The 20,529-nt window shown below is 37.4% G+C and overlaps 1 protein-coding gene across 3 annotated transcripts in view; it reads right to left on the minus strand.

The window, feature by feature from the left end:
- Positions 1–20,524, minus strand: part of KRIT1 (KRIT1 ankyrin repeat containing) — a 42,233-nt gene extending 21,709 nt beyond the window's left edge. The window contains exons 1-8 of one of the 3 annotated variants that reach the window (XM_055420420.2): positions 20,095–20,524; positions 14,697–14,800; positions 13,422–13,581; positions 8,880–8,972; positions 7,434–7,563; positions 6,566–6,809; positions 6,273–6,388; positions 5,903–6,046 (exon numbers count right to left, since the gene is read on the minus strand). In XM_055420420.2, the coding sequence (XP_055276395.2) occupies positions 5,903–6,046; positions 6,273–6,388; positions 6,566–6,809; positions 7,434–7,563; positions 8,880–8,972; positions 13,422–13,581; positions 14,697–14,798 (989 nt within the window). In that variant the 5' untranslated portion in view covers positions 14,799–14,800; positions 20,095–20,524. Of the gene's footprint in view, positions 1–5,902; positions 6,047–6,272; positions 6,389–6,565; positions 6,810–7,433; positions 7,564–8,879; positions 8,973–13,421; positions 13,582–14,696; positions 14,823–15,333; positions 18,161–20,094 lie in introns of those variants that run through there. The other 2 variants (XM_055420418.2, XM_055420419.2) reach the window with 2 other exon arrangements.
- Positions 20,525–20,529: the final 5 nt, after the last annotated feature.

A 20,529-nucleotide genomic window follows, 5' to 3' on the forward strand; every position in this document is an offset into this window, starting at 1 on the left:
GCCATTTGCTCTGCAAACAAAGGGGTGGTCAACAGCATTAAATGTAGCAGAGCAGTGAAAGAGATTAAAAACTCAGAAAAGGTTAAGAAGGTTCATGAAGACTGAAAAAGAGAAAGCAATGAATATGGTCCCATTATCACTGAAGTCTGGCTGTGAAAGGAAGGAAAGAAACAGGACAGTGGCTAGAAGAGGCAGCAGGTTCAAATTAAGGTTATTTTTCAAGTAGGGAGAGGATTCATGTATGTTTGAAGACAAGAAAAAAGAAAGTACAGAAAAGCAGGAAGTGCAAAGAAGTGTCTGACTCTTTGTGATCCCATGGACTGTGAGCCCGCTAGACTTCTCTGTCTGGAGTAGGTTGCCATTCCCTTCTTCAGAAGATCTTCCCAACCCAGGGACTGAACCAGGTCTCCTGCAATGCAGGCAGATTCTTTACCAGTCTGAGGCACCAGGAAGTTCCCAGGTTTAGAATAGGGGACCGAACGCTTAACAGGATGAGTGAGACAACGACAATACACAGCTCACTGCAGTGGAGGCCTGAATGAAATCAGATGCAATAATTTGTACGGAGCCAAACCATCAGAGTTCTGAAACACTCTCCAGCAATGATGTGCAGCCTGCAAGTACTATCAGAGAGAGAAGACACTGATTTGAGAGAGGTAAGAAAATATGAGATGTCAGTGAGACATTTACTGAGTGGCTGAGAGGTTACCCATATGGGGAGAAAGCCAAAATAAATAGTTTTGGAAATGGTGATTCTGGTAAAGAAAAGTTTTTAGGCACCTGTCATCAGTATGGTAATTTCTAAAGCTTGGAGAAATCCTAGGGGTGATTTAATTAAGTGATCCTCAAAGACTAATCCAGGAAACCAGGAAGATCGCTGAAAGGTTTTCAGCATGTCCTCTAGGTAGAACATATTTCATAGTAATACTGAGATGTTATTCGCCCTTTTCACTATGATTTTCTCATAAGTGTACAGTGGAGTTTTATAGAAGCTCCCTGACTTGCAAATTGCAACAAATTAAAGGCAGGATCAGATGTGAGTTTTCTACAAGGTTGGACAGTAAAATGATGCAAGAATGTAAAACAATGCTACTTTTCTTATTAACTTTTTTATTTTCGAAAATAAGATATATTTGGAAAACTCTACTATTTATACTAATATGCTATTTTATAATAATTAAATTCTTAATTTCAGTTTTAACTTCTAGTAAAGTATATAACACTAGGCATTACTTTACATAAACCAAGTTTTCTGGGATATTGTAATTTTGAGGAATAAAAGGAGTTTTAACACAGAAGTTTGAGATAATCTAATAAAAATCCCTCACTTTAAGGATGAGAAGACAGAATAAGAGGGATAAAACATTTTGTCTAAGCTTATAAAGACAGACCCCATCCCAGTCTCTTGATGAGAGCTCAGTATTCCCCTTCTAATCCTAGTATTAATTAGTAAGTAGGAGTACATTTCCAAGATAAAGTAATTTATGTTCTTTACTAAATAGTTTAATCACTCTTCATTCAAGTTCACACCAATCAAATGATCTATTTTATTAAAAGTATTGCAGGGTGACCGATATTACTACTACTGCTGCTGCTGCTAAGTCGCTTCAGTCGTGTCCGACTCTGTGCGACCCCACAGATGGAAGCCCACCAGGCTCCCCCATCCCTGGGATTCTCTAGGCAAGAACACTGGAGTGGGTTGTGGGTTGCCATTTCCTTCTCCAATGTGTGAAAGTGAAAAGTGAAAGTGAAGTCGCTCAGTCGTGTCCGACCCTTAGCGACCCCACGGACTGCAGCCTACCAAGCTTCTCCATCCATGGGATTTTCTAGGCAATAGTACTGGAGTGGCTTGCCATTGCCTTCTCCGAATTACTACTACTACTGGTGTATTAAACTTGGTTATTATTTTCAGCTGATAGAAATTTGATTTTATTGAAGGATAAAACTCATACTCAGTGTATTGGAGTAATATCCAAATAAAAATACAACAGACGAAAGAATTTTAGATTCAGACATCAAAATCTTTAAATTTTTATAATACTTTAATAACAGTGCTTATTTTGAGTGCTTATTACTGCCAGGTACCATTCCAAGCATTTATTCACATTTTTTCCTCTAATCTTAAAAAAAGCACTAAAATTAAGCTCATCTTTTAGATAAAGAAACAGATCCTTAGAGACATTAACTAATTTGCTAATTAATATTAGGCCATACTTTAAGGAACTAAAATATTCAGTAGGTAGAAATATAGGTACATTCCAAAGCATATTAAATACTATACCATACTTCTGTTTTTATGTAATATGTAGTTGAAAGTATTACTACTCTCTTAATAGAGAAGGAAATGAGGTCCTGCCACAGAAAGGGCAACAATACAGGCAAATGTAATTTTGGGATTCCTAAGCTAAAATTCTGCACATAAGTTAAATAAGCAAGGTGACAATATACAGCCTTGACGTACTCCTTTTCCTATTTGGAACCAGTCTGTTGTTCCATGTACAGTTCTGACTGTTGCTTCCTGACCTGCTTATTTAACTTATATGCAGAGTACATCATGAGAAATGCTGGGCTGGAGGAAGCACAAGCTGCAATCAAGATTGCTGGGAGAAATATCAATAACCTCAGATATGCAGATGACACCACCCTTATGGCAGAAAGGGAAGAGGAACTCAAAGGCCTCTTGATGAAAGAGGAGAGTGAAAAGGTTGGCTTGAAGCTCAACATTCAGAAAACAAAGATCATGGCTTCTGGTCCCATCACTTCATGGGAAATAGATGGAAAAACAGTGCCAGACTTTACTTTTTGGGCTCCAAAATCACTGCAGATGCTGACTGCAGCCAGGAAATTCAAAGACGCTTACTCCTTGGAAGGAAAGTTATGACCAACCTTGATAGTATATTGAAAAGCAGAGACATTACTTTGCCAACCAAGGTCCGTCTAGTCAAGGCTATGGTTTTTCTCGTGGTCATGTACGGATGTGAGAGTTGGACTGTGAAGAAAGCTGATCTCCGAAGAATTGATGTTTTTGAACTGTGGTGTTGGAGAAGACTCTTGAGAGTCCCTTGGACTGCAAGGAGATCCAACCAGTCCATTCTAAAGGAGATCAATCCTGGGTGTTCATTGGAAGGACTGATGCTAAAGCTGAAACTGCAATACTTTGGCCACCTCATGCGACGAGTTGACTCACTGGAAAAGACTCTGATGCTAGGAAAGGTTGGGGGCGGGAGGAGAAGGGGACGACAGAGAATGAGATGGCTGGATGGCATCACCGACTCTGTGGATATGAGTTTGACTGAACTCCGGGAGTTGGTGATGGACAGGGAGGCCTGGTGTGCTGTGATTCATGGGGTCGCGGAGAGTCAGACACGACTGAGCAACTGAACTGAACTGAACTGAATTGAAGCTAAAATTCACTGGCTCTGTCTTTCTCAATTCGTGATGTTTGAACTATATTGTCTAGTTCTTTTTGTTTAGCGCAAGGAAAACCATGTGATTTCTTCTGGTACTGTTGCTGCTACCAGTATTTACCAGTAGTCTGAAGAAACAATTATAAGTTCAGTGAGAAGATTTAGGGTAACTCTTTTCAAATCTGAGTATAAAAATTCCCTAAAATGGGAAAACATTACGGTTACATTTATAGAATAAAATAACAAATTTTTAAGGAAGCAGAAAAAAATTTAGCATACTTAATAAAGGATATTTTTAAGGAAATAGCATATTGTCAATAGAGAAAAGATATATTTAGCTAATTAATCACAAATATTGAAATTAGAGAAATCAAAAGACTTTCAGTTGGAAATGATCTAATTATTGTATTTTACATATAGATAAATAAACTAAGATGCAGAGAGGAGAAGTAAAGTAACTTGCTCAATGCCATGCAGCTAAAAAGTTGTGGACTTTAACAGGCAATAAACAATGCAGGCACTTCTCAAACTAGCCAGAGAAGCTCACTTTAAACAGTAAGTCAGAAGCAACTCTCCCATAAAATATAAGGTAAAACTAGAGGAAAACATAGGCAGAACACTCTCTGACATAAATCAAAGCAAGATCCTCTATGACACCACCTCCCAAAGTAATGGAAATAAAAGCAAAAATTAACAAAGGGGACCTAATTAACTTAAAAGCTTTTGCACAACGAAAGGAAACTATAAGCAAGGTGAAAAGATAGCCTTCAGAATGGGAGAAAATAATAGCAAATGAAGCAACTGACAAAGAATTAATCTCTAAAATATACAAGCAGCTCATGCAACTCAACACCAGAAAAATAAACGACCCAATCAAAAAATGGGCCAAAGAACTAAACAGACATTTCTCCAAAGAAGACATACAGATGGCTAACAAACACATGAAAAAATGCTCAACATCACTCATTATCAGAGAAATGCAAATCAAAACCACAATGAGGAACCATCTTACACTGGTTAGAATGGCTGCTATCAAAAAGTCTACAAACAAATGCTGGAGAGGGTGTAGAGAAAAGGGAACCCTCTTACACTGTTGGTGGGAATGTAAACTAGTATAGCCACTATGGAGAACAGTGTGGAGATTCCTTAAAAAACTGGAAATAGAACTGCCATACGATCCAGCAATCCCACTGCTGGGCATACACACCGAGGAAACCAGAATTGAAAGAGAAACACATACCCCAATGTTCATCACAGCACTGTTTACAATTAGCTAGGACATGAAAGCAACCTAGATGTCCATTGGCAGATGAATGGATAAGAAAGGTGTGGTACATGTACACAATGGAATATTACTCAGCCATTAAACAGAACACATTTGAGTCAGTTCTATGAGGTGGATGAAACTGGAGCCTATTTACAGAGTGAAGTAAGTTAGAAAGAAAAACACCAATACAGTATAGTAACACATATATATGGAATTTAGAACGATGTTAACGACGACCCTATATGCAAGATAGCAAAAGAGAGACAGATATAAAGAACAGAGTTCTGGACTCTGTGGGAGAAGGCGAGGGTGGGATGATTTGAGAGAATAGCATAGAAACATGTATATTACCATATGTGAAACAGATGACCAGTCCAAGTTTGATGCACAAAGCCAGTGCTCTGTGACAACCCAGGATGAGGTGGAGAGGGAGATGGGAGGGGGGTTCGGGATGGGGGACACATGTACACCCATGGCTGATTCATGTCAATGTCTGGCAAGAACCACCACAATACTGTAAAGTAGTTAGCCTCCAATTAAAATAAATAAAAAATATATAAGGGTAAACAACTTCATTACGTCCTTTCTAGAGGCCAGGCTATAGCAAATGGTTAACTACTGCTAGGAACATAGATTTAAGCACGCAGTGCAGGCTGAGGGGAAGGTATGATCATGTGAGAAGAGCCCAAGAGCAAGCACTCCACAGGCAACTAGTGGAGAGAGCTAACCTCACTCCCGAGAGCTGACCCTTTGCGTCCATAAAACAAACAAAAAAGGCTTTAATTCTAATGAAAACTTTTGGATGGATACTACAAATTTCCAAAGAACTAAAAGACTACTTTTCTAACATGATGCAGGTCAAGTCATATGGTGGTAACACACGTAAACTTTATAATAAGGATAAGCAAACATAATACAAGTCCAGTGCAAAACAATAGACATTGCAAAGGTGAATAAGGGACCAACTGCTGAGCAGTGGAACTGTTAGTCATTAGCTATCCTACTTCATGACCTAAGAAATGCCTGAGAACAGTAACGATACTTCTCAAATGGGGCAGATGCTGTGGCACACACATAGTAATCGAAGATTCCTACAGAGAAAGCTCAGAAGGCAGACAAACATGGTGGAGGAAAAAGTGGCTGGAATAACAGCTTTGAAAGGAAACACTAACATTAATAACTAAAGATTCATTCTTTCTAAAAAGAAAAGAATAAGTAATCTGTTTACCAGCATGCATAATGAATGGGTGCCCAGTGGTCACTATCTAATTGGTTGACTGAAAATCTTTCACTGAGAAGTCGGTTTAATAATTCCGAATCTCCTTCACAGGCACTTCGATGGAGAGGAAAATCGTCTACCCACTGTCGTTCCCTAATCATGAAAAACAAACAAAAACAGCACTGCTGAAATTCAAATTGCTTTGAAACAAATATGACACATCTATAAAAGCTACACATTACTGAACAGCTATAAACCAAATCATTTACACAATGATTAATTACATTGCATACTATTTGCATATATCATTTAAAATAATTTTTTAACATTAGAATATAGGGTTTTAAAAAAGCAAAGTGGAGTAAAACCAGAACAGTACTTGTCTTCGGTGACACTGCTCATGCTCCTCTGCCATTTTTCCTGTTTAGGAATTTGGATTTTTGAGTAGTCTGGAGCTCCTAGACCAAAGTATGGATTTATTACCACTTTATCTACCTAGAAAGGGAAAACAGAACAAAAACTGTTTAAGAGCTTTATGACCTTAAGTATAAAAGCACAGCTAAGTGAGGATGTCATTTCAGTGTTTACAATTACTAATATATGCATGTCTCAGGAAAAATAAATTATATTTTGAAATGAAATATCTTTTGAAATAAGAGCCAAAATTCTTACCCGGTTTGTATACTGAAGATCTGATCCAAACAAAGGGTTGTAAATACAGGTATCTGCTTTCTCTAGGGCTAACATTTTACTCTTTATTTCTAGTGCACTGTAGCCCATGTGTAGTGAGTTTTCTGCATGACCTGACTCAGCAGCATATGCAGGGTTTATAACATTAGTTTTTATCCGCTCAAGAGGAGAAGGTCGGAATAAGGCTGGAATAAAGTGAGACTGTGTGTGACGTTCATCTAGCCACCTGACAAAATAGAAAGAAGAGGCAGTAGAAGTATTTGTTCTAAAGTGAAGATGAAAAAAGTAAACTAATGTCTAACTCTAATACTACATTCAGATTTTTATAATTTTAATTAGTGTTAGTTTTCACTTAATGTAAATAAAAGTTTTATTACTGGATACAGCAAACTATTTTTTTAAAATGCATATAACAAAAAAATGTATATAACACTAAATAATTAAAATCATTTCAAACACATGAAGCACTTTAAAATTTAAACCATTGAGATGTAGGTGACATTAGACCTGCTATTACAAGACAAAGGCATGACAAGCTAAATGACTTGTTCACTAATAAGGGTAAATCAATAATAAATCTTGTTTTATAACAAAGGAATCTTAATTCTTAAGCCAGGGCAATCTTTGTCACTTTCAAAGAATAAAATTAACATGTTGCAAACAAATCAGGACAATCTTATCTTTGGGGTTTAAAATTTTTATATTATACTTCAAAAACTTACCATTTTATAACATATATATTATAAATTTTATTATTTTCATCCATAAAGTATTTCTATCTCAAAAAGCTAATTTCTATTATGAGTATGTATTTGATTTATTAAAAAATATTTTTAATGGCAGTTCTTACTTATCCAAGGCTATTAACATTCTTGCTGTAAGTGTAGCAAAGTGAGTGCTGGATTCACTACAGACTCGCATAATATCTTGTAAGCAGTAAAAAATTGGGCATCCTGGAGTATAAGTATATTTAGTATTATCTGAAAAAGAAAAATGAAGATTTATGCCATCATATAAAAGGCTTACAACTGCGTGTTTTTTATTTAAACGTATACAGTATGTTTAAAAAAAATGATAAGTATAAGTTGTTCTAGACTTGTAATTAGAAGACTTAGATTCAAGGGCTGGCCAGCTCTGTGACCTTGTCCAACTCGGTGAATGCAGGATTTAGAATCTTGTAGGACTACAGAAGGAGAAGGGGACGACAGAGAATGAGATGGCTGGATGGCATCACCGACTCGATGGACATGAGTTTGAGTGAACTCTGGGAGTTGGTGATGGACAGGGAGGCCTAGCGTGGTGTGATTCATGGGTCGCAAAGAGTTGGACACGACTGAGCGACTGAACTGAACTGAGGACTACAGAAATTGTTTCCCCTTTCTCTTGCTCAGCAATGTTGTAAAATTCTGATTAATAAGATTTCCAATATCATGTAAAATGCTGAACTATTTAACCTAAGTATGGCTGGGAAAAAGAAATCTGGAATGGCAGAGCTGGCTAAAATATATGTTAAATACTGCATAGCAACAGTCTGATGAGATGCCCACACTGGGCCATTAATATATCATCAGTATGATTACTACCTTACATGAGGCCAGTACTCTACAGGTTCCAAAGTGATTTTTACATCTAATACCTCACTGGGTTCTTCCAGCACAATGAATCAAGCAGGAGCAGACACCTATCTTATAAAGAGGTGAGGCTTAAAGAAGTGGCTTGCCCATAACAAAAAATTAGTAGACTGCAGGTCTGACTGAAGTTCAATATTTTTTCTATCATTCCAGGATAATTGGATAAATTCCTTGTCAAAGCTCAAATTAAATTTTCACATTAGATCTAAGTTCTTTAAATATTACCATTATTGTTGGGTGGAGTATTTTAAAACTATTACTGATACTTTCTTATCCCAAATACAAGATAGGTTCTGATGATAATCTGTTAAATTTTCCAAAATACATACATTTTTATTTCTATTCTATTGATATAGCACAGTCTGAAAAATCCCTTATTATAACCTGAAAACTTTTTGTTTTTATTATAGATTCCTTCCTCACTTCTTTATTCTACTTTTAAAAACAGCAACAAAAACTTTATGATTAGTCCAGAAGCCTGAATATTACTTGGGAATCAAAATGTCATTAAGTAACAAATTTCTCCATCTTCCATTATATTAAAAACATGATTTTTACATCAGCATTGCAATAGTAACTATGACTGCAAATTCCTAAGTTCCTCCATAGACTTTAGCTTAGCACCGAAGGTACACCAAGATTCACAAGACGAAACAAGGCTTTACCTTTAACAACTGATGGAACAATAAATAATGCCGCTTCTCTGCCCACCTTCTCCCCATCCAGAGGAAATGTCTTCATCAGGACCACTCGTTTTCCTAATCATTTTAAGTCAGTAAAGATAAAAATAACGGGCCTTTTAAAATCTTATAAATTACCTTGAGAATTAGAAAAAATATTTTAAAGGCAGTATTAAGAGGAACTGAAATATAAAAAGTCAATTTTATTTTATGCACTAATAAAAGCTGGTAATTCTGATAATAATGTACATCATTCTGTAGGCAATTAACCAACAGATCCCTGGTTCTAACTCACTAGGAGAGAAGCTCCCCATACATGGAAATCCGCCCCACTAAGAACTGACAGAGCAGCTGAACAGCAGAGCATCCTGCAAGGTGAAGAGGCATGTACGTCTTCATTCAGTTGGGACATAGATGGTTAGAATTTCACTAAAGTCTGAGCTGGCCAAGTAGGGTAGTATATATAAATTACAGAGTTTTAAAGTTTAGTAACCCTTCATTTAATATTCAACCTCCATCCTCAATTTCAGGCTTTATTAAAATCTGATTGGGCTATAAATTATTGTTTTGAATTTTAACCATCATTCTTAGTCTGTTGTTCCTGATTTGGCAGCAAGGGGGCAATAAATAATAACCTATAAGCTTTTCACTCTGAAACCTTTCACTTTCTGACTATCTTTGTCATGATTTTTTATCAACCCTTCCAGCGCCCCCCTCCCCCGCCCAGAAACAGAACCTTGTTCTCGACCCAGGGAGGATGCCATCTGTGGACAAGTAGATACTGCAAGTGTTCAAACAGCTTCATTCATTCACAAAATGCTAGGGTGAATATCTGTGATTATTATGGCCCATTATTATTATAGCCCCCAAACAATTTTCTACAAAATTGACACTTGTACAAAATATAAGTGTTAAATAAAGAAAAACATTCTAACAAATTTCAGAGGTAATACTACTTTTGTCAGGTTTGAGGTCTTGTCCCACTTAATCTTTCCTGCCTTGTAGCTTCCCTAAACCTAGTTCTGATCCAAACTGACTACTTTGCCAATTTTATATGCAACTATGAGATCTATTGGAGAAGGCAATGGCAACCCACTCCAGTACTCTTGCCTGGAAAATCCCATGGGTGGAGGAGCCTGGTAGGCTGTAGTCCATGGGGTCGCGAAGAGTCAGATACGACTGAGCGACTTCATTTTCACTTTTCACTTTCATGCATTGGAGAAGGAAATGGCAGCCCACTCCAGTGTTCTTGCCTGGAGAATCCCAGAGACGGCGGAGCCTGGTGGGCTACCATCTATGGGGTCGCACAGAGTCAGACACGACTGAAGTGACTTAGCAGCAGCAGCATGAGATATATTTCGGGTGGGGGGGGTGTGGTGGAGGGGTCGGAGGAGGAGAAAAGCACCAACTACAAGTTGGGAAATACAGTTCTAGTCCTAAGTCGTCCACAAATGGGAATATGATTTTTCTAGGTGCCTATGTCTGCATTTCCATTTTACAGATGTGAAAATGACTGTATACCAACTCACAGGATCAATTTAAGAATTTCATGGATAAGTAATTGTGGTAGTGCTTTGTAAACTACGTATAGTGTTGCACAAAAAGGCAAAACTACTGCAGTTATAAAGTCATTTGTAATTTTCATGTGATGCTTATGTAAGAAATAATATTCTCTATAAAAATATTTCACACTTTTAGAAAAACTCAATTGAATAGGATAGTCAGGTATAGTATGATTCATTATTTTAACTAGTTAAGTAAAAACTTCTTTATTTTCATTTCTCTTATTAAAAGCTGCCTGAAAATTTATTAGCACATTCTACTGTCTAAGTATACAAGACATAATTGTGCTAGACATATTTCAGGGTGCCTATCCACTCCGAATTTCTAAGAAAAACTACCCAGTTCTCTGTGCCAGGGGACATTTTTGTTCACACTGATATCACGTATATCCCCTTTCTTGGTGAATGAACCAAGTGTTAGAGTTTGGCTAATTCACAGCAAATTATGACTTGTCTATCTCAGCTCAATTACGTGATTTGGGCTCAGACTTTGTCTCAGTAATTTGATCTCAGAATAGATCCTGATAATGAAAACAATTTAGTAATAGTAATACAAATTACTAAGAGAAATCTAAGACAGGTAGAAAAAGCTGACAAATTTGTGGCATCCAAAGGAGGCTTTAACGTGCCTGATCACCCACAGGGATAGTCCTCTTTTTCAGCTAAGACCATTTCTAGATCACTTTATTTAAAAAGTCAATCTGATAATCAGGGAAAGGGGATTCTCTTTGTGGGACTCAGAATGTGTATCAAAGGTCTGTAACTTCATGCAGGAACTTCTCATAATGGTCAGAGCTGCAATGGTTACAATGGTCAGAGCTGCAAAAACTTTTCAGGCCCTATTGAGAAGGTTACCTGTTGGGGAGGTAAAATATGGTAAATGGTACCTTCAGAAGTCATGAAACAGGCTTAGTTCAGCTATCTCTAGAGAACAAGTATCCCAAATAACCAACAAATCAAATGACATGATTCAGCCTTATCTCTGAAACAAAAATAGTCTACTAAGTTGTCTGACTGAAATTAGCTTTACCTTTTTAATTATAATGCCTGAATTCTGGACAGAGATATATAATTTCTAGAACTTCTAACTGCTATCTGCTTCTTGTGAGGCACAGTCTGATAAAATTGATCACTGATATTTAATCAGTTTCATAAGCTATAGATTATCTTATATTATAAATGGGGCCTGAATCTTTCAGAGTAAATATTTCTACAGTTCAGTCTGGCTCTTTGAAAATGATTTTCTTCTTGTGACCAAATGGGAAGAAAACCTCTGCTACCTGGTAATTTATATGACTTGCTCTAATACACAGAATCTTAACTGTTACTTAGTTATGGAGAGAGGTTTATAGTTTTCTGTATCCTGGAGTAGAGAAATAAAAATAGTAGCTCAAAGATACTTATCTAGGGAAATATACTACTAACAAAAATAACTTGTGCTTTCTTTTTAGTTTTCAAGCCACTTTGGCTTCCTTTCTTGAACGAATCATTAACACAATTGAAATATTTTTCTAGAACAGCCATATGATCCAGCAATCCCACTCCTGGGCATATATGTGGAGAAAGCCATAATTCAAACAGATATATGCTTCCTAATGTTCAGTGCAGCACCATTTACAATAGCCAAGACATGGAAGCAACCTTAAAATCCATCAGCAGACGAATGAGTAAAGATGTGGTACACACACACAATGGAATATTACTCAGCCATAAAAAGCAACAAAACTGTGCCAATTGCAGAGATATGGATGGACTGATGCTAAAGCTGAAACTCCAATACTTTGGCCACCTCATGCGAAGAGTTGACTCACTGGAAAAGACTCTGATGCTGGGAGGGATTGGGGGCAGGAGGAGAAGGGGACGACAGAGAATGAGATGGCTGGGTGGCATCACCGACTTGATGGACATGAGTTTGAGTGAACTCCGGGAGTTGGGTGATGGACAGGGAGGCCTGGCGTGCTGTGATTCATGGGTACGCAAAGAGTCGGACACGACTGAGCGACTGAACTGAGAGATGGTCACACACAGTGAAGTAAGTCAGAGAGAGAAAAATATTATATATTAAGGTATATATGTAAGATCTAGAAAAATGTCAGATGAACTTCTTTGCAAAGCAGAAATAGAGACAGAGATAGGGAACAAACGTATGGATACAAAGGGAAGAAGGGGAGGGTGGGATGGATTGAGACACTGGGATTGGCATATATACACAATACTATGTATAAAACAGGTAATTAATGAAGACCAACTGTATAGCACAGGGAACTCTACTCAGTGCTCTGAAGTGACCTAATTGGGAAGGAAATAAAAAAAAGGGGATTTATGTATACATGTAGCTAATTTCGGAGAAGGCAATAGCAAGCCACTCCAGTACTCTTGCCTAGAAAATCCCATGGATGGAGGAGCATGGTAGGCTGCAGTCCATGGGATCACTATAAGTCGGACATGACTGAACGACTTCACTTTCACTTTTCACTTTCACACATTGGAGAAGGAAATGGCAACCCACTCCAGTGTTCTCGCCTGGAGAATCCCAGGGACAGGGGAGCCTGGTGGGCTGCAGTCTATGGGGTCACACAGAGTCTGACACGACTGAAGTCACTTAGCAGCAAGAGGAGCATAGCTAATTTACTTCGCTGTACAGCAGAAACTAACACAACACTGCAAAGCAACTATACTCCATTTATTAAAAAAAAGAAACTGCAAAAATATTTTTCAATTTTATTTTTTACTTAAAATTATTCAAATATTTTAAAAATATTTTTTTAATTTAAAAAGCATTATAGTCAAGGAACTTCTTGAAGGGAGTTTGGTTCCACCTTAAAAAAAACCCCAGAAATTTATGAATCTTTTTCAAGTTTTTCAATGAAAAGGAACATAAACTGACTTTAATATATATATATTTTAAAATGTCTTCCTTCACAAGCATTTAAAACCAATTGTGTTAAAGAGAAAAGTTTCTTACCTCTGATACCCTGGTTTGCAGGAGAAATTGGTTTGGTGGTTTCTACTACATAATCCAATATGCCTTGTGTTATTTCACTGTTACCTTGCAGTTTAGTTTCCAACAAAACCTTCTTTCTCTTTTTTTTCTGTCCTTCAATGGGAACTTCATGCAACAAAATCTTGGATGAGAAAAACAACATTAAAAGAATGTTTAAAACAAAATTTACTTGCCCTAGAATATAGCCAGCAATCTTTCTTAACCTTAAGCCTAGCTGCATATTAGAATAACATGAACCCTTTCAGAACAGTATCAATGTGCAGCTTCATCTCAGACCTAGTAAATCGAAATGTCAGGGGAGTAATGTCATGGTACTGGAAGTTTTAAAACTTCCCCAGGTGATTTAAAGTGTAGCCAGGACTGAAACCAGTAATCCACAGCACTGCTGAATGGCAGCCACCTCAGAATCCTTGAAATATCCTTTAATAGGTTTCAGATAACTAACCTTGAAAAGGCAATTAAAGCAGAATACCCAGAGATGCAGGTTCAGTCCCTGAGTCGGGAAGATCCCTCGGAGAAGAGAATGCCAAACCCATCCAGTATTCTTTCCTGGGATATCCCATGGACAGAGAAGCCTGGTAGTCTCCAGCCCATGGGGTTGCCAGCCCATGGGGTCACAAAGAGTTGGACAGGACTGAGCATCTATGCACGCGTGCAGAGAAGTTAGTTGAAATTAGGTTAGACTAGAAGTATTTTATGATGCTTGAATCTGCTGCATAGTAAAGATAATATCTTCTTTGGGCTTTTCTTTTTTTGAGCCTCAGTCATGTTTACTAATACTAATAATATATTTAAGACTTGAGAGAAGTAACTTAAATTGCCTAAAACAATTAAAGGTAAAGATATTTTTAAATGAACTGTTAAAAATAGAGTTTTGAAAAATAAACATGAACAAAATTTAGACTGGAATTTTGCAAATTTTTTTGCAAGCCATTCCAGAAACTCTAGTAAAAACCAAACTCTTATAAATTATATGTGCAAAACTCAAATAAGTAACTTTTACTATCTAAGAATTTATCCATATCAATGAATAGAAAAAATGGTCAAAATACATGCAGCAGGAAGACAAAAGACATGGTGATGGGAAGAGCTCTACAATCGTAAATTTTAGCTTGTCAATATCTAGGTTATCAATAAGAATTTACAGGCTATGGTAAGACTTTATATGTGAATGAAAATGGTAATGGAGAATGACATTCAGTGGTAGAAAATCCAATGTTAGTCAATTGTGCTCACTTCATATGACTTAGCTCTGTATTCCCGAGAATTGAGACTGGCAGCATTCTTCGGCCGAATAACAGCAACGTACGCATCCTCTATGTTTTCTGGATTTCCCATTGCTTTATAAAAACAAAGAAATCCCTTGAAAGATTAAAGGAGACATAATCATGATGAGAACAATTAATAAAATGTTAGTTTTTCTGTCTTAGAATATATGTACTATATAAAAAGCACGTCAGAGATGACTGATCATCTCTCATCACTAGTAAACCTCTACGCATAATTTAAGATACCTTTTAGTCTTTGTTTCCTTTTCTATTAAAAGTAGATTTTTGTTTTTTTAAAATGGGGATATATACTTTTATAGGTCTTAACAGATTCTTAATTAAGAATCTGACTTTTGGACCTGTAAAAAAGGTGATACAATTATAAAATGTCTTATAAATACTAAGTAAAAATGCCTTGAAATAGTGATTCAGAATAGTATCAATAAATTCCAAAAGCGAATCTCATATTGTTAAGTTTGGAAGCTAGAAATAGGTAGCTGCCATTGACATTCTTTCCAGAATCTTTAAAAATAACTGATATTTGGATGAACTAAAGGATAGTTTATGACCAATCTAGATAGCATATTGAAAACCAGAGACATTACTTTGCCAACGAAGGTCCGTCTAGTCAAGGCTATGGTTTTTCCTGTGGTCATGTATGGATATGAGAGTTGGACTGTGAAGAAAGCTGAGCGCCGAAGAATTGATGCTTTTGAACTGTGGTGTTGGAGAAGACTCTTGAGAGTCCCTTGGACTGCAAGGAGATCCAACCAGTCCATTCTAAAGGAGACCAGTCCTGGGTGTTCATTGGAAGGACTGATGCTGAAGCTGAAATTCCAATACTTTGGCCACCTCACGCGAAGAACTGACTCACTGGAAAAGACCCTGATGCTGGGAGGGATTGGGGGCAGGAGGAGAAGGGGATGACAGAGAATGAGATGGCTGGATGGCATCACCGACTCAATGTACATGAGTCTGGGTGAACTCCAGGAGTTGGTGATGGACAGGGAGGCCTGGCGTGTTGCAATTCATGGGGTCGCAAAGAGTCGGACACGACTGAGTGACTAAACTGAACTGAAATGAAAGGATAGTTTATAATTTTCATTGGAAATGCCTATCACAGACACAAAAACATTGCATCAGTTGATAAAAGTTTTCTGATATTGACTTACAAATGTTCTTCACTTCCATTATCAATTCCTTAGATAATTAAAAAATTTGCTCCCAAATACATATATACACACATATATACATTTTTTTCCCCAGACTAATTTTAAATCTCCACTGAGCAATTTTCAACAAGTAACTGAAACTCAAGCACTTTCTTAATTGTTTAATAGTCCCATCTCAAGTGCTATTAAAAAATTTTTTTTTCACGGCTGGACTAATTTTTCTTTTTCATGGGCTTCCCTGGTGACTCAGATGGTAAAGAATCCACTTGCAATGTGGGAAACCTGGGTTCATTCCCTGAGTTGGGAATATCCCATGGAGGAGGGCACGGCAATCCACTCCAGTATTCTTGCCTGGAGAATACCCATGGTGGGCAACAGTTCATGGGGATGCAAAGAGTCAGACACGACTGAGCGACTAAACACAGCACACACAGACTAAAATACATTTCTTTGTACTGAATATATTATATATATATTTTTAAATTTCCCTCTCATTTATATGACAGTAAATTTCGAGAAGAATATCAAGCAAGAAGTTGTTTTCCTGGCCATGGTAAGATGAACCTTCTTCAGTTTTTTAAAAAGTCTATTAGGTATTAAAATGATCTGTTTATATTTAATAATTTCCTTATTGCTCCAACACTCAGAATAAAAGAGCTCATTTTCAAGAAAGGTTTTGAATGTCATCTGAGAGGAGATAGAGGACTTTGTTTTCTCAACTGCAAAATAAAGTCATTTGGAAATGTTTAATTCACTTCTTTACATAATAACAAAAATCTTTAATTTACTCCCTTCCACTGCCTTAAAACTAGAAAATTTCCCTAAAAAGAATGCTTTTAAAATCAGTAACTTTTGACATTGTAAGTAAACACTAGCTAAAATTTTTTTAAAAATTAAAATTATTGTACAAACCTTTAAATTATTTTAATTTATAAATTATTTAAGTAAAATAAAACTTTAAATTATAAGATTTATTTACAAATTATAAAAATTTTTAGGTTATAAAAATTTTTACTAATTTAGATCCAGACAAACTATAGATAACAGAAAACTACAATAAAACATTAGGTTTGAGACATTTCATTTTGTGAAAAGTTTTGAAGACATGCATTCTCACTCTATACTTGGATTTTTTTCAGTTCAGTTTTTTCATAAGACCATCTTAAAACCCACCTCATGCAACAGAACTTCCAATTAGTGAAAAAGATGAGACTTTTTTCTTCTCAGAATTTCAATTTAACACTTACTTTTCACCTCAGATTAATAACGTCTTTAAAATATAAAACCTAGTAAGTTTTGAAATGTATGCCTGCCCCTTTGAATACTGACAGTCCCCAAAACAAAGACACTGTATTATGAATACACTGTATAACATATATGGCACGATTACAAAAACCCTTTTTCTACTAAGCATCTAAAATGAGAAATCAAGTAATTCTTAGTTTTCTAAATATACTTTAAAGCAAATTAATTAAACTGTTGGCCACTTCATGTTAAAAAAAAAAATCTATTGGCAAAGCACTTTATTTCCTAATACTCATCTAGAATATTTGGTATTGCACAGTACACTGAATTTTTAAAAGATAAACAAATGTGATACAATAAAAAAATGAATATTTGAAATATACATACTTCCAGTGACATGAAAGAAAACAAAGGCTTAAGTTAGGAAAAGAACAAAGGCTACTAATATATGAAGACAAAACTGCTAAGGCAGAATCACATGCAAAAGGACTGAAAGAGACTAACTTGAGCTAAAAATAACAGAAAACAGTATACCCAGAGTTCTTAATGTGTTTAGACTGAATTTTAGATAAGTGTTCAAGTGACTAAGAATAGAAAGAATGTGGCATTTTGTTCACGAATCATTCTATTCTGGAAAATGCTTAGGCGTAAATGATAATATGTTGCCTGACTAATGATGCCTTACAAATAAGCGAAGAGGTTCTCCCTTGGCCGTGACAGCACCAGACATCATTTGAAAACATATACGGGCATTTCTTGTCACTATGACCGGGTGAGAAATGCGGTGAACAGATGCCATTAAGTCCTCATGGGGCAGGTCCTGCTGAACAAACTGCCAATAATGTTGTTAATAAGAAACGTTTACTATATAGAGTTGCTGCTGCTGCTAAGTCACTTCAGTCGTGTCCGACTCTGTGTGACCCCATAGACGGACGCCCACCAGGCTCCCCCATTCCTGGGATTCTCCAGGCAAGAACACTGGAGTGGGTTGCCATTTCCTTCTCCAATGTGTGAAAGTGAAGTCGCTCAGTCGTGTCCGACCCTTAGCGACCCCACGGACTGCAGCCTACCAGGCTCCTCCATCCATGGGATTTTCTAGGCAAGAGTACTGGAGTGGCTTGCCATTGCCTTCTCCGTACTATACAGAGTACAGATGGACAAATTCAATGAAATTAATTTTTTAATTCAGGCCATGCCACAAGACTTGCAGTTAGTTCCCTGACCAGGGATTGAAATTGGGACCTAGGCAATGAATGCACAGTCTAAATTAACCACTGGATTGCCACGGAATCCCCCAGATGGACAAATTTTCGAAGTATTTTTACAGTGCAGAAAAAGAGCAGATTCAGTACATGAATATAGGTTTTGTAAATTTAGTTACCAGAAGTCAAAACTGACAAGATGATTTGTGTGTGCAGCTGCTCAGTCCTGTCGGACTCTTTGAGACCCCATGGATTGTAGCCTGCCAGGCTCTACTGTCCATGGGCTTCTCAGGCAAGAATACTGGAGTGGGTTGCCATTTCCTACTCCAGACAAGATGATTCACCAATTTGCAAAGTACATGCTAATATAAATTAGCAACAATGATCAGAAAGTGTACTTCATGAATTAAAAACAAAAAAATGGAGCATTATCTTAGGGCTCTGTAGGATGTTCTGATTCCCTCTCCTCCATCCTTAAGCAATGTTTCTCAACTTTTTAAAATAATATGAATAAAAAATAAATAAATAAAATAATATGAATAATTACCACCACTTACAATGATTATTACATTCTAGATACTGTGCTAAGGGCTATACATGCATTAACTCATTTTATTCTTCCCCAAACCTGATGATGAAGGTATTATTGTTACCTCCATTTTACAGAAGAAAAAAACTGAGGCAGAGTACCTAAGTTACTAGCCACTTCTCCACTCTCATTAAACAATTTAATATTTTAAAGTATTATAGCACTAGAGACAAGAGATGGCAATTAAATATCAGTAAGAATTTCCCTCCAAGGATAGGCTGACCATTAAAAATTTCATCCTTTCGCCACTCAAATTGGCTTACAGTAATAAAAAGAGAGGAAATAATAATAGAATAGAAAACAGTCATTGGTGATATTTCTACTTTGCTCTGTTCCTGTCCTTTCAAACAGTTCTACCAAACATTAGGTAATATCAAAGAGCATCATTGGTAATTTTCAAGTACTTTCTTTCTGTTAAGTCACATTCTATTCTGAAAGATATTTAATAATCTTCAAATAACTTTTGAGGGCAATTATACTAAATCTGACTAACAGAGAGGGAACTAATGAATTCCTACAGTGAACATCAGGTATATTTAAGGAGGTTATTTGGGGGAGCATGATTTCATCCGTAGTATATCCAAATATACTTTATATCAAGTACTACTGTGGTTCCACAACCCAGTTCGAAGAGAAAAATAACCAATACACTAACATGGGATTAAGTCGAAAAGACCATAAAATACTTGATCTTCTATTGTTATGAAAACATTTTCGAGCTTTTGACATTTTCCCCAAAATAAATAAGGACACCAAAACAGTTAAAAGACGTGACGCTGAAGGAAGCACTGGCAAGCAAACTGAAGTTAAAAAACCACTCCATGAGTGAGATGGGAATGGAAGTGAAATCCGGAGTCAGGTTAGCTAGATGAAAATTTTCTGGTGAAGCTAAAAAAAAGCACGGAGAAACAAGCAAAGAAAGACAGCCAAAAGTCTTAAAATATGCACAGAAGGACAGAGAAGAGGGGCGAGCTGCTGTCAGTCGCTTTTCCTGAAGTGACAAAAATAAACACTTCCTAGAAGGTTTTTCCTCGGCCACCACCACCCATCAGCGTCCACTACCAGAAAAGGGCGGGCACGCCTCTTTGCACAAAGAGATGCCACCCAGAAAGTGACTTTGGCTTCTCTGTAACTACTTGTGAGAAATGAAGTCCTTGCCTGGATCTAGACAGTTCGGCCTCCTCCCTCTCCGTGTCTCTCGCTGGAGTCTGGCTCGTCGTCTTCCTCGTCTCACCCGTGCTGAGGGCCGAGCGCCTCCCGGGCCGCTACATTCAGCTCGGTGGGTGGGACAGTCACCTGGGGGCGGGGGCCCTTCACAGCTTTCTCATGCCGCCTTCCCTTCGCTTTCCCGGCGGCCAGGCCCAACTTCCTGTGAAAGGAAAACACTCGGTCGCCAGCTGAAGCCGCCCGGCGTGTACGGCCGCGACCCACACCCGGCAACTCGACAGAGCCGGTCTCTGGGATCGGAGAGCCTCCTGTCGACCGGCTCTTTATTGGCCTCTGCTCGCCGCTGAGCTCTGCGCCATACACACTTCAGCTGCTCTCTAGACTAGGGGACGCCAGGTCTTCACAGGCCTTAGCGTTCCATCCCGC

Source organism: Moschus berezovskii, chromosome 3, assembly GCF_049115385.1.
Source record: "Moschus berezovskii isolate FMDL1 chromosome 3, NW_MosBer_1.0, whole genome shotgun sequence".
NCBI lineage: Eukaryota > Metazoa > Chordata > Mammalia > Artiodactyla > Moschidae > Moschus > Moschus berezovskii.